At 30.2% G+C, this 13,325-nt stretch overlaps 4 protein-coding genes across 4 annotated transcripts; 2 read left to right on the plus strand and 2 right to left on the minus strand.

The window, feature by feature from the left end:
• Positions 1–1,433: 1,433 nt before the first annotated feature.
• HOB2 (Hob2p) lies at positions 1,434–9,170 on the plus strand (the record flags this gene model as incomplete). Its single annotated transcript, XM_004179536.1, has 1 exon — positions 1,434–9,170. The coding sequence occupies one exon, from the start codon at positions 1,434–1,436 to the stop codon at positions 9,168–9,170; it is 7,737 nt and encodes a 2,578-aa protein (XP_004179584.1).
• Positions 9,171–9,372: 202 nt separating this feature from the next.
• Positions 9,373–9,888, minus strand: GTF1 (glutamyl-tRNA(Gln) amidotransferase subunit F; the record flags this gene model as incomplete). Its single annotated transcript, XM_004179537.1, has 1 exon — positions 9,373–9,888. The coding sequence occupies one exon, from the start codon at positions 9,886–9,888 to the stop codon at positions 9,373–9,375; it is 516 nt and encodes a 171-aa protein (XP_004179585.1).
• Positions 9,889–10,341: 453 nt separating this feature from the next.
• SRB5 (Srb5p) lies at positions 10,342–11,448 on the minus strand (the record flags this gene model as incomplete). The annotated part of the gene is made up of 1 exon (XM_004179538.1): positions 10,342–11,448. The coding sequence occupies one exon, from the start codon at positions 11,446–11,448 to the stop codon at positions 10,342–10,344; it is 1,107 nt and encodes a 368-aa protein (XP_004179586.1).
• Positions 11,449–12,092: 644 nt separating this feature from the next.
• On the plus strand, positions 12,093–12,329 carry VMA21 (Vma21p; the record flags this gene model as incomplete). The annotated part of the gene is made up of 1 exon (XM_004179539.1): positions 12,093–12,329. The coding sequence occupies one exon, from the start codon at positions 12,093–12,095 to the stop codon at positions 12,327–12,329; it is 237 nt and encodes a 78-aa protein (XP_004179587.1).
• Positions 12,330–13,325: the final 996 nt, after the last annotated feature.

Genomic DNA, 13,325 nt, shown 5'->3' on the forward strand with positions numbered 1-13,325 from the left:
TAGCCATTTTTTCCCTAGCGGCTAATAGCGGTGGCAACATATAAGATAGAAAGTTCTAGGATTTTCCTTAATTTGTTTAGTTTAATTTATCTTTCTATCTGAAATTGCAAAACATACCAATAAAAAAATAAACAAGTTATTAATTCTATTATGTTTTCAAGAATAGATGATAATTTTACCTGAAATGATTATTTTAGTAGAGCTCCATTAGTTGCCATACGGCATATAGTATTCGAATTAACTTTGAAGTATATACAAGTTCGATAGAAATTTGAGATTATGGAAATATACAGTTGGTTACGTAAGATACTGGCTGTTGATGAAAGATTAAATATTTTTCGAACAATTCATTGAACCTCATTGATCAGAGTTGGATACAATTGTTACATATAGATTAATCCAGCTTCGGTTCTAATGTTGGCATACCAACGGCTAAACGCCTTATTTACAAATCCGTTTAATTTACAAGAAATACTATCCTGAAAATAGTACGTCATTTGATGTCTATCAATATCTGTATTCTGTTTTAGAGAATTGCATACAATCAGCTCCTCGAAAAAAAAGTCAAAAAAAGTCAAAAAAAAAAGGATTAGCAAGCAACTGAAGGTGTCTCACTTTCCTCTATAGGCAGTACAGGGTTGTAAATTTAGCGTCATAATTTAATCACTCGGCTTATAATCTGTTCCTAATTGGTCCCCGCGCTTTCCTTAATTTGAAAGAGCAGAGCATTACGGATTTGACATTTTTCAAGTGCCAACAGAAAACCGTTGTAGAACCAGTGAAAAATGCACGTAACTTTTAAGCCGATTAGGACTACGACTGGGAAATACTGAAAAAAAATACGCTGGGGTTTAAGAGTTGTTGAAGGTAAAATATCCAAATATGGGTTGCTGGCCTACCACTGCTGTTTGTCTTTTTTTACGGTTATTAATGGGAACTCTTTAGTTAGATTTTATTTTAGTGGATCTTGAACTGTACTACTTAGGTAATAAACTATTGGTAGTATAATATTTCATGTTTGGTTATCCCAAGTAAGGTTTTTTTTCTTCCTCATTAGATTAAGGATTAGAACAGAGAAACGCGCTGACGTGATACAACTGGTAACTGAAAGGAATAAATAATTTCCATTAATATTATAATCTCTAAAATTTTATAAAATTATTTGGTTAAGCTGCAACTCTATTAATTTTCATTCTGCATCCTATCGTAATTTGAGCAGATATCGAAAGCTGAAAACATAATCTTACGACGTATGGAGTTAAGAATTAACAGATACCATATTTTTTATTTTCGAAATCTCTTATACAAATAGAACTATTGCGTTTTTTTTAGTTAAAAAAAACTCTTCTTAAAGAATATCCATTACTACAAACACAATTTTTTCCCCATAATATCGAACTAAGATCTACGGAAAGTGTACGACTTATATCTTTATGAGTATGATAAGCCTAGATACTATATCATGGGATGGGTTATCCACGTACTTATCTATTTCGTCAACTAAGTCATTAATATTATATGTTGTTCTATCATTAATCTTTTATATTCTTTCGATCAAAATTATATTAAACTTTATAGCAAATATCTTTTTTGCTAAAAAACATAAAATCTCACTTAATATATTATATTTCTTTTTAAATTCTATACATAATATTTCACTCTGTTCAAAATCGAAAAATTGGTATATTACGATTAAAAAAATCAAATTTTCATTTACATCAATAATTTTTGAAGCTATTACACTAGATTTATCAAATACAGTGATAGATGAAAATATACCTCCAAAAGAGAATAAAAATTCAGACCCTAATACTACATTAATTGACATTGCAAATGAAAAGCAATTAGATTTTCAATTCCATCTGAATAAAACATTTCTTAATATATTCTATCCTATTTTAATCAAATTTATCCCAAAATTAATATATTTAAAAAATATAAAACTTATACTGAATAAACATAATATTCTTACTATCAATTTGCTAACAGTTTCTGTCGAACTTATTAGCGAGCTAAATACAAATTCAATCGTTTTCCAATTGATATTAAATAAAATTAACCCCATTAAAAATGAATCTCATTATCAGAATACTAAAATCAAAGAAAAGCCCATATATCTTCCGTCTGTTTCTAATCTTCTTTTGGAATACCATCTAGTATACTCAATTGGAAACTCTGCAGAATTTAAAAACAAAAAAATAGTTTTAGTTCAATCATGGACCAATTCATTAAAAGTAAGTGGTTTAGATTATATAATTGAAGATAATGATTGTGAATCAGATACTGAAACTGAAGAGGAGACTGAAGATGAAGATGAAACTGAAGATGAACATATAAATGAACCTGAAGATGACAGTGATACTACAATTACAGATGATACCCAACTAAATGCAAATCATACAAGCAAAGATAAAAGATCTATTTCAAACACTTTTCAACCGCAATATGAAACGACGATTATTGAAATATTGAATGATATTAAAGCCAAATTATATCCCTATATTAACTTACTTACAAAGATGGATATTCTTGATATTAAATTTTCAAATATTTCCATTAAATATAAAGGCTTAATTAAAATTGAAATATCCAGTTTCCAGTTTTATATGGTATCTGTCAAAGACCCGAATACTTTATTATCAACTTCTCCAGATATATTAACGAATAACCATCAGATAACTTTATCATTAAACAATGTCCTTATTAAACTTGGAAATCATTCAAACCTAAGAATTCCATTATTGATCACTGTTATCTCAACAGATATGTTTACTTTTTTTGCGTTTAAGCATGCCAATTGGAATAATACCAAAATAACATCTAATACAAACTTACTTAACCCTTCATTATATTTAACAATATCAAATATAATTGAATTATTAACATTATTTGATTTAAATTCAGAACATTCACAGAATAACGGTATTAAATCTCAGTGCCAAGAAAAATATGTTAGTTCTATGCATATTCATAGAAATACTATCACATTAAATGATTTCCCTAATGTATTATTTGAATTTTCTCTTTCAAATTTCGATTCTATTTTACAGCTTTCTACAACCCTATTTTTAACTTTGAACATATTCGATACTCATGCATTGTTTCAATATAAAAAACCAAAGGAATGTAAAACTAAACAAAAATTTCAATTTACCATTATTAAGGATAAAGTGGTCAATTATATTAAAATTGTAGGCGTAACATCTACTTTTCAAACAAAAGAAAATAGTGTTGATGATGATTATATGTATATGCCAACAATTGTTCCAATTTGTGAATTAGAAAGAATGGATACATTCATAGAAGATATTTCTGAAAAATCGTTAAACTTAAAAACCACTGTGAGAAATTTTATCTTTAGTTTAAACGATATTGTTGTATTAGAAAAATTGGCTAAACTCTATCTAAAAACTGAAAATTTATTGAATTCAAGAAAGACGCATATAAAGAGGAGAAAATCACATTCTACTAGTGGCAATAATGCTCTCAATTCTCCTACAACATCCAAAAATATTTTCCTTGATTACAATTTAAAAGTAAGATTAAAAAATACCAAATATTCTTTATTAATCGCTAACTATCTATCAAAGACATTAGATCCTTTGGAATTGCAAGGCAAAAATTTAACAAACGTCCATAGAGGGTTTTTGTTAACAGTACAAGAGATTATTTATATAACTGGAAAATCAAGAGATTTATCGATTCATGAAACTAGTCTAGAAATAATAAATACAGCTCTCTATCGTATTATTGATGATTTTAAGCCTAAGAATATTGAAAACATAACTAATATAGAAACTCCAATACTTCAGTTTGAAAATCTTACCATTGTTCAGAATAGTAAAGACCAAGAAATCTCTATCAAATTACCATTGGTTCACATGAAACTGGATGTTAACATTCTTTGGTTATTTTATTTTATGCAAAGCGTGTTTAATAAGATCTACTTCAATAAAAGAGATTTAATGAACTCCCAATATCATACTAATGTAAACCAAGAAAATTCTGAGACTCCCAAAATTTTACAGAAAAATAAAAATACACTAAAGCTAGACATGGAAAAACTTATGATTGATATTGATTTACCACAAGAACAAAGTTTGTTGATTACAATTTCTGATCTTAGATATTCCAATATTGAACAAATATTAACCTTCTCATCTTTGTCATTTTCTGTCAAGTCTGTATATGTTACACACATTCCACTAAATATTATCCTTCTTAATATTGAAGACTTTAAGTTAGATATTTTGCAACTCACAAGAAAAAAGCATATTAATATATCAACATCTTTGTTCCGTTTGCATACTGAATATCATTTCAGATTTTACTTGTTATTAGATAGCATAATTGCATCCTTTAAGTCGTTTAAGCAATTAAAATTGGCATTCTCAGATTTATCTGAATTTCATAGATTACGCCCATCTCCTGAAAAACCTATTTTATTTCCTCATGTAAATATCTACTCAGACAATTTTGTCATTGATGTGGAAGAAGATCCATTTGAGCAAGAATTAGGGTTAATATATAAGGTAGGAATATTGGAACAGAGAGAACGGCTAAAAATGCTGGAAGAGTTTCATCATCAAAAATCTTTGTTTAAAGAAGATCATAAATTAGATAGCATCTTTACAGGTACTAATCAAGGAACTGCTCAAAAGGGACGGACCAGCCCTATTCATGATATATATCACCAAACTACTTTTGTTGGGACTCCATATAATGAGCATAAAAGTAAAGCATGGGAAGAGAGAGCAAGAAAAAGATTAGATGAACATTTTTCAACATCATGGATTGCGAGATACCGTAAATCTAGACTAGAGTTTATTGGCATGCCATTTAATGTTAAAAAAGAGCAAGTATTTGGCTTGAATTATTATTATAATGTTTCATCTCTGAAATATAAAAATACGGTATCAAGTCTAAGAGTTAAGAATTGGAATTTTACGTTATCACCACCTTCTTTTCCACTGGAACAATATCCTGAATTTATCTACAAGTATGGTAAGAAAGTCCCAAAGGGTAGATTATACACTTTGATTTTTGTATTTCATTTAGATGTTACTGCTACATCAACAGAGTTAAGATTGAGGGATTACCCAATTCCAATTTTATCATTCCCAAAGATTCATACAGGTGGTGATTTTGTTATTGCAGAGAGAATGCCGGGTCTGTTATCAACTAGAACAGTTTATGTTCCTTTTGTTCCTTCTGCTGTTAGTAATGAATATATGAAAACTAACTCAATTTATGGAACACATATTATATCTACAATGAACTCTTTAAAAACAATTATGAACGTTAAGTCTACAATTGAATCCACTACAGCAGCATATATTGCATGGGGTAAAGCTATGCAACCAGGTTTTGAATCTGTTATGCTATGGTTTGATTTTTTAACTAAACCTCAACTAGATCCATCTCCAAAACTAGGTTTTTGGGATAAAATTAGAAATTTGGTTCACGGTCGATGGATTCTTGAGTTTTCAGAAACAAGTGAATTTAATATTCATATTAAAGGATCTAGAGATCCTTACAAAGTAGCTGATGATGGTGCAGGCCTTTCATTCAGATGGTCTGGTGGTACAAGAATTTTGGTCCATGGCACCAATGACCCTACAGAGTTCTTAAAGATTGAATCGAATTCATTTAATCTTGCTATTCCTGATTTTACAGTTCCCAATAAGTTTGATAAAATTTTAATGAAATTAGCTGGGAGAGTTACTTGGAAGATGGGGTTTATATTTGAAAAAGGTGATATTAATAAAGCAGGGGAAGAAAAACGGTCGATGCCTAACAGGCCACACCATGATATTGAATTAATACATCCTGATAACGTTGTGAATAAGGAAGCACATGATTCATTCCATGGATTTAGAAGTTCTTTCATTCATATGTCAATAGGTGTTTATTCTTGCCAGCCTGGCTCTCGAAATAGTCTTCATTTGTCACCATATGCCTTTTCATCATTTTTAAGTTGGTGGGCATTGTTTGATTCATATACTTCAGGTCCCATTAGACAAGGTCCATTGTTCCCTGATCTAATCCAAAACAGTACCAAGTTCGGTAGGTCTCTTTTTACTATTAAATACCAGTTGCATCTTGAACCTCTTTTTGTAACAAATGTTTACAGGCATATTTACCTTGGTACACAAAATGATAACTCAACTGATGGGGATGTTATATCATTCACAGGTCTAAAAGGTAGGGTTAAATCGTTTAAAATAGATTTACATCAAAAGAGAATTAAAGTGACCCATGCAAATGAGAAGCTGAACAAATTTAAGCCAATCTGGAAGTTTAAAATGTCTACAGGTGAAGTTGATTGTAGAGAAGCAGATGTTAGAATACTTTTTACTCAATTTAGCGTGTCTTCGTTTCATAAAGTTCTGGCACAACGGTTGGATCTTTCTGTACCATCGGCACCAAATTTTGATAGAAAGTCTAACATATTAGAAGGGCCTAATTCTGAATGGTACGATTTTGAAGACTATGTAGATCTAAACCAAATATTACCAGACTCCACTGTTCCTTTATCATTGGAAGCAATACCTCTGTTATACTCACCGCGTATTTCATATTTTAGACAGATCAATGATGAGGGGTATAATGTTAAATACCCTTTCGGAGAGGAGCCTTCACATAGTTGCTTAATCGATAAAAATCACCCTGAGCGCACTCAAGAACGATTGACTGAGAAAAGAATAAAAGAGTTAGAAGATCATATCGAAAAACTTTCAAAAGAATTAAACCATCTACAATCTGGAACGAATTCTCAGATAGAGAGTCGCAAAAATAAAATTAATCAGATGAACCATCAATTACATGAGGTAAAACATAGATGGAGAATCCTCCAAGGTGTTTTGAGCGACTTAAAAATTTCTGCAGAATATGATTTTCAAAAAATTAGGCAATCTAGTGATTTATACTCAATAAGTGATTCAGATTCAGATATCGTTCCATTTACAGGCGATACAAATAGCTTGACTGTTCCAAGAGCTAAGACTGTTGAATCCTTCGCTATTATGAGGCGTGTCTCGCATTCGAATGCACAGTCCTCATATGATAACCGATTTATGCTTCACAATATTCAACTAAGAATTAATAAAAGTATTAGAGATCATCTTCAAGATTATGCTACCGCCATTTTTGAAAAGAAATCGACCCAATTTTTTATGAAATATAAATCTGTTCGAATCTTACAAACACTACTAAACACATCATTATTCAATATGAAAACTTCGATTAGTGAGTTTGGCTTTGTAACAGAAGAAGATCAATCCACAAATTCAGAATTTATTCATCATTTTGAACAGCTTGTGAGAGAGGTTGCAAATGAAAATTTTATAGCTGTGGATAGCTGTTTATTTCAGTTAATTTCACCCCAAATTCAAATTACTTCGGAAGATGAACCAAATATCGCATTGATTTTAGTTGCAAGAGATATTGAAGTAGAATTAATTGATATTCAGGAAATTGTCGGTAGATCAGGAAAACGTATTGTAACTGATGTCAACACTATCGTCGAGACGAGGTACTGTTCTACCCTGAAGGATATCCAACTATTTACTGTTACGAAGTCTGAACTAAAAGGTTCTGACATGATTAAATTCAAGTCTAATGGGTATGGTGTTTCAGATAAATCACAGATTTGGCCACCTTGGGTTCCATTAGAAGTTTGTTTTGATGGTGCTCTTTTGCTAGATCAGGTTTTTTTAAAAAGAAGATCTATGTATGTCACATTTACAGCTCCGAATGCATTATATTTCAGTGCTAATGATATCGGTAATCTTTCAACAGATTCGAAATTTAGAATTGCTTTCCCAAGCTTGGCTATCACTTCAACATCACAGCAGTACACCGCAGTTTATAATATCATTGGCGGACTTCTTTCTTTTAATTCCACTTTTGATGAAAAGGTAGCCAAATTAGCCAAAGTATTATTGGCTGATGAAGTAAGAAATAATTTGGAGAAGTTAGATGTGTCCGTTGTCACAAGCTTACAACGAAAGGTACAAGATTTATTATATACGAGAGCTTTTTTGAAATCACATGACCCAGAGCTCTTTGCAAGATGTCAGCATGATATTTTAAGCAGTATCCAGGCTACATTAGTAGAGCTATCAGTTTTAATGAATGCTATTAAACAAAATTATGATAAATTGGGTAAAAATGAAAGTGATATACAAAAGAAAGTTAATTGGCAAGTTAGCGCAAATAAGATCAGATGGGAATTATTTGATGAAAATAAGAAGCCCTTTTTGACAATCCATCTTGGATTATTTACATACATTCGTTCTGAAATGCCAGATGGAGCGAATAGTAATGTTGTCAATATTCAATCCTTAAGTTGTTTAAACCAGCAAGAGAATACAATATTTTTGGAATTATTGGCACCATTTGAGAATAATAGTCTTTATAAGAAAGACGAGCCAATGATAGAATTATTTTGGCTATTGGGTGCTTCTGTTGGTGGTATCACTGACATTGAAGAGATGATAGTTAACTGTCAGCCAGTTATTTTTAAAATGGATTATTTGACCAGTGATAAGCTATTGAATTATTTATTCCCAAAGGCTGATAATGAATCTAATTTACCGGGAGCAAAGCCAAAATCTCCAACTTCCCCAAGATCGTCAACGAGTGATTTCTCATTAAGAAGGTCAAGTAGTACATCTTATCAGGCTTTGCAAGGTTTAACAAATGGAGATTCAAATTCGAAAACAAATCCTCATCATACAACCCAAGCTCTTGCGTCTCTTGAAATGATGAGCATTCCTTCCAGGGGCAGTTCAATGGAAAGAGAAAGGAGCAGAATTGGCCCTATATTTAAAAAGGCAGAAGACAATATAAACGAAATGGTGTTGAGATCTGGAACCTACTATAACTTACGTTCTTTAGTTATCAAAAATATGATAATGTCCATATCTTACAAAGGTGCACATAGCGTTTTAACAAATGTTAACAGTTTAATTGTTAAAGTACCACGTCTAGAATATACGAATAAAATATGGTCAAGAGAAGAATTTTTTAATGCTATTAAAAAGGACGTCTTTAAAGTGGTGCTCCATCACACTGGTAACATTATTGGTAACAAATTTATACCACACAAGAAAGAAAGTAAAAAATCCACCAAGGAAAATTGTAATACTATTAATCCATTTTCATAGACAATCATTTTATTTGTAATTATTTTTTATGACTTTTTTATAGATACTATATATACGATATACATTTAACGAATTCATCGAAGCAGATATAGTCCTCGTGTCTGTTTCACACGAAAAACATGGCAGGAATTTATTTACAATAGATAAAACAGTACAAGGGCATAATATGCTAGCATGTAATTGAAAAAAAAAAACCTAGATTTTACTTTTCATAGTTTTTTTCAGTAATGTAAAAGTTATCAACTTTCTTTTCGGCAAATTCAGTTGGAACCCAAGAGTTTTGTGTTTCGCCAAGTGATGGATCTTGTTTTTGGTTCTTGATCTTATTCATAATATCTTCATAAGTCAATTCCTTAGTCTTTCTTGGCAATAGCCGTGCAAATTGTTCATTAGGGTTTGAATCGTTTAGATTATATTCTTTAATTTGTCCTATAAACTTTAATTGTTCCTGTAATTTCTCTTGAATGGCAGTTTTATCGACATTTTCACTGTAGGGTAATCCTGATAATCTTAGAAGTTTATTAATTAGGTCATCAGATATTTGTTGGTTTGGTTGTGTGGATGTATTTTCCTTTAAGTATTCTGCGAGGGGCCTTTCATCTTGGGATATGAGAGATTTGATCTCACCTATATCGTTAAATTTAGTACCAATCTTTGTATTGCTTGAATAAAATCTTTTATATCTTAAACATATTAATTTAGTTGAAGTTCGTATCATATTAAGATAATAATCCAAGGGAGTATTTTCAACCGCTATAAAATATGCTATTATAAAACAATGAATGTCTTCATTTTTAGAGTTAGTATTTTCCCTAAGTTAGGTTTGCTAGCAGTTAATTCAGGGAAAAAAATATTTGAGGCGTGTTTGAATCTGAAAAAAATAAGATGATGAAATGAATAAAAAAAAAAAATAAGACCAACGGAATACTAACCATGGACTTGTTTAATAATACAAATGCGGTTAAAATATAATTTATAGATAGCACTACATTGAGGTTAGGAATATTTAAGAGTCACACTTAATAGTTTTCTCTAGATGCATATTCAGTTACATCATAAAGGATTTAACTAAATTAGATTCCTATATAAAATATCTGAAAAATCAAATTCCTGTATGCGATTGCTATTATGCATTTCTGCTTCTAATATCACCCTTTAAAAATATATATTATTAGGTGGTAGCAGATTGAGTACGGTCTGTATTATCATGCACTCTTGAATCCATTGATTTTCTATCTGGTACAAATAATTCTACATACCCCTGTAGCTCTCTTTGTAAAGCTAGTAAAGCCTTTTCAGCATGGTTAATACGATCAATATCAGTACTTCTAGTTACATTAACAAAAGCTTTTATGAGATACATGCCCTTTGTGGTTTGACTAGTGGAATTATCTTCTTTTAAATTCCAAATTTTATGAACATCTATTATTAATTCATACTTCATAAAAAAATGAACCCCGATTGTGACAAAACTATAATCTGGTACATAGCCTAGCTCTCTTAAAAATATTGGAAGATGGCTGTTGTTACCTGATGTTCCTAGAATTACAGACTCGTCAATTGATTGCATAGACACTTTACGAGAATTCCCTGCAACAGGAATGTCAGACACGCTTAAAGACCATGAACAAGATGATTTATTTTTAGGGTATTTCATTGATAGCGAAGTGTTTTTCTTTTCATCCAGTTCTGACGTATTATTAGTTTCTTCAATTTTGACTATTGGATTCAAATCGGTCATTAGTACGTCAGCATTATCATCTTGTATATTTAAAGTTGGTGCTGCTGGATCGTTATTTTCTTCCTCATCATTTTTCTCAATATCAATTATTTCAGAATCAATTGCATCAGTCATAACAATATCTGCATTATCATTATCTTTCTTGTCATCTATATTGATGACTTGTTTAGTATCTTTATTATCAATAAATCTTTTTGAATTTTGTAAGGAAGCTAAATCAATTTGTAACTGTTCGGCCTCTTGTAAATCTCTTAAAGTTTTGTAATCAAATTTATAGTTTTTAATATCATTACTTTCCGTTTTTTGGTGAATAAATGACTCTAAGGGAATTTCTTTGGATAATTTCATTCGATTTGGTTCTACTAATTGGTTTTTGGAATTCATTTTTTCCAATTCATAATCTGGATTTGGTTTCCATATATTTGCTAAATTAGCAAAAAGTACGGGAGGGGAACCAGACATCATTGTCATTGTTGAAATGAATAAATCATATGAATCATCTGGCAATGTTCCATAAAGGCTTAACTGTTGTACCATTCTGACTTTGTGATTAAAAAAAGAAAAAAAAGATGAACGTTTTACTTTAAGTTCAATGAATCTTGGCAATTAAAATTAGCTGCAGATGGAGTTTTGATTACTTAGAAACTTAGCATTAGTATCTCACAATTAATATATTACATTGTACTAAATATCGAGTGTATTATATATTATTGGAAAGTTTTAACTATGCAATAAACAAAATATTCTAATGCCGGAAATTCACGTGACAAACTCTTCTCATTACAAATCCATAAAAAAGTATGGCAATTCAACCAATTAAAAACTATGTATATTCGAAAATCTATAAATCATAAAGAATTTTTATAGTGTATATTCAAGAAGCTGAAATATACTTGAACCTATTGATCAGTGATATACTTCCTTTTTACAATTACTCTTGTTTCATATACAATTCTAGTATTTTCCATTTTGACGCGCTTGTTAAAACCTTACGAATTGAAATATGAATATTGAAAAATATATAAGAGCAGTAGCTATAATATAATGAAGTCAACTTTATATTCCGATGAGATATTCTGTGAATATAATTGCAACAAAAACTGATAATTTTATTATCTGTTATTTTTGACAAGGCTTTGAATTATTGACAGAAAGAAATACCGACTTAAATAAAATAAATAATGGCTACAGATATTCCAGTTTCTGTTATCCGTAAATTGATGTTCTTCACAATTGCAATGGTTGCATTTCCATTAATCACTTTCTTTTTAGTTCAACAAATGACAGATAATACAATTGTTAGTGGTGGTATCGCTGCTGCTGCTGCTAATATTGTTTTAATTGGTTACGTAATTGTAGCATTCACAGAGGATACTACTAAGCTACAAATTGATGAAAAGACGAAAAAGCATGATTGATTCTGAGATTTAGAAAGTATCAAGCATTATAATTCTATTTCATAATTAATCGTAGCATTACACTAATACACAAAATAAATATCTTTTAAAATCCTATGCATCAACATGAAGTTCGATATTTCAAGAACAGTTGTTTACCTATCAAGGTGTGTTTTAGCAATTGCTGTACAATATATATAGGTATATTGTATAATCTATATATCTATATCTATGTTTTATCAATAATATTACAAGATCTGAGTTTTTGTTGAAATTAACACATAATCATTACTGCTCTATAAGTAACTATCACTTTAATTTAGACATTAATGGATGGTCGAGCATAAAGTATTGAATATTCATCACATTCTGCTTTCAGAATATTCCAATTATTTCAAGTTCTCCAGAGCACTGTTTCTAATATTTAGACTCTAATTTTAAGTGCATGAAGAATATTGAAAATAATTAAATCAGAATTTAAATATAACTGAGATTCAAAGTTTGATCAAATGTACCATGGTTGAAGGAAAATGTATCCTAAAATAAAAGCATTCTAATTATATCTTGAGACTATTTTTATCCCTTTTCCTTTATGCATTTTTTGCGTTTAATCCCTATTGTGTCTTTGGTCTACTAAAACAAGTTTTTTTTACGAGTTCGTTATCCTTAGTGAAATTTCTAACTTAACAGGTAATTTGTTACAAGCTGTAAATTTGTTTCTCATTTATATTTTGTTGATCTCATAAATGATATCAAAGTTAATTTTCTGGAGCCATGATTGGTTGTAATTGGATAAGAACTAATTGAGGCCTGTGGAATAAGGATTCACCATTAAACCTAAGAATAAAAAAAAAAGTTTCCAAAAATATTCTTCTTTAATTTTGAATTAGCTTTTTTCTACTGATGTAATAAGTTTCAAGAATTTAATTTTAATCAGACTATATATTTTTAGTCTGTAAGTATTTTTTTGTTTTAATACCGTAATCCGCATAGCTTAATGATGTATATTAAATAATT

The sequence above is a fragment of the Henningerozyma blattae genome, chromosome 3 (genome assembly GCF_000315915.1).
Source record: "Henningerozyma blattae CBS 6284 chromosome 3, complete genome".
NCBI classification, from domain to species: domain Eukaryota; kingdom Fungi; phylum Ascomycota; class Saccharomycetes; order Saccharomycetales; family Saccharomycetaceae; genus Henningerozyma; species Henningerozyma blattae.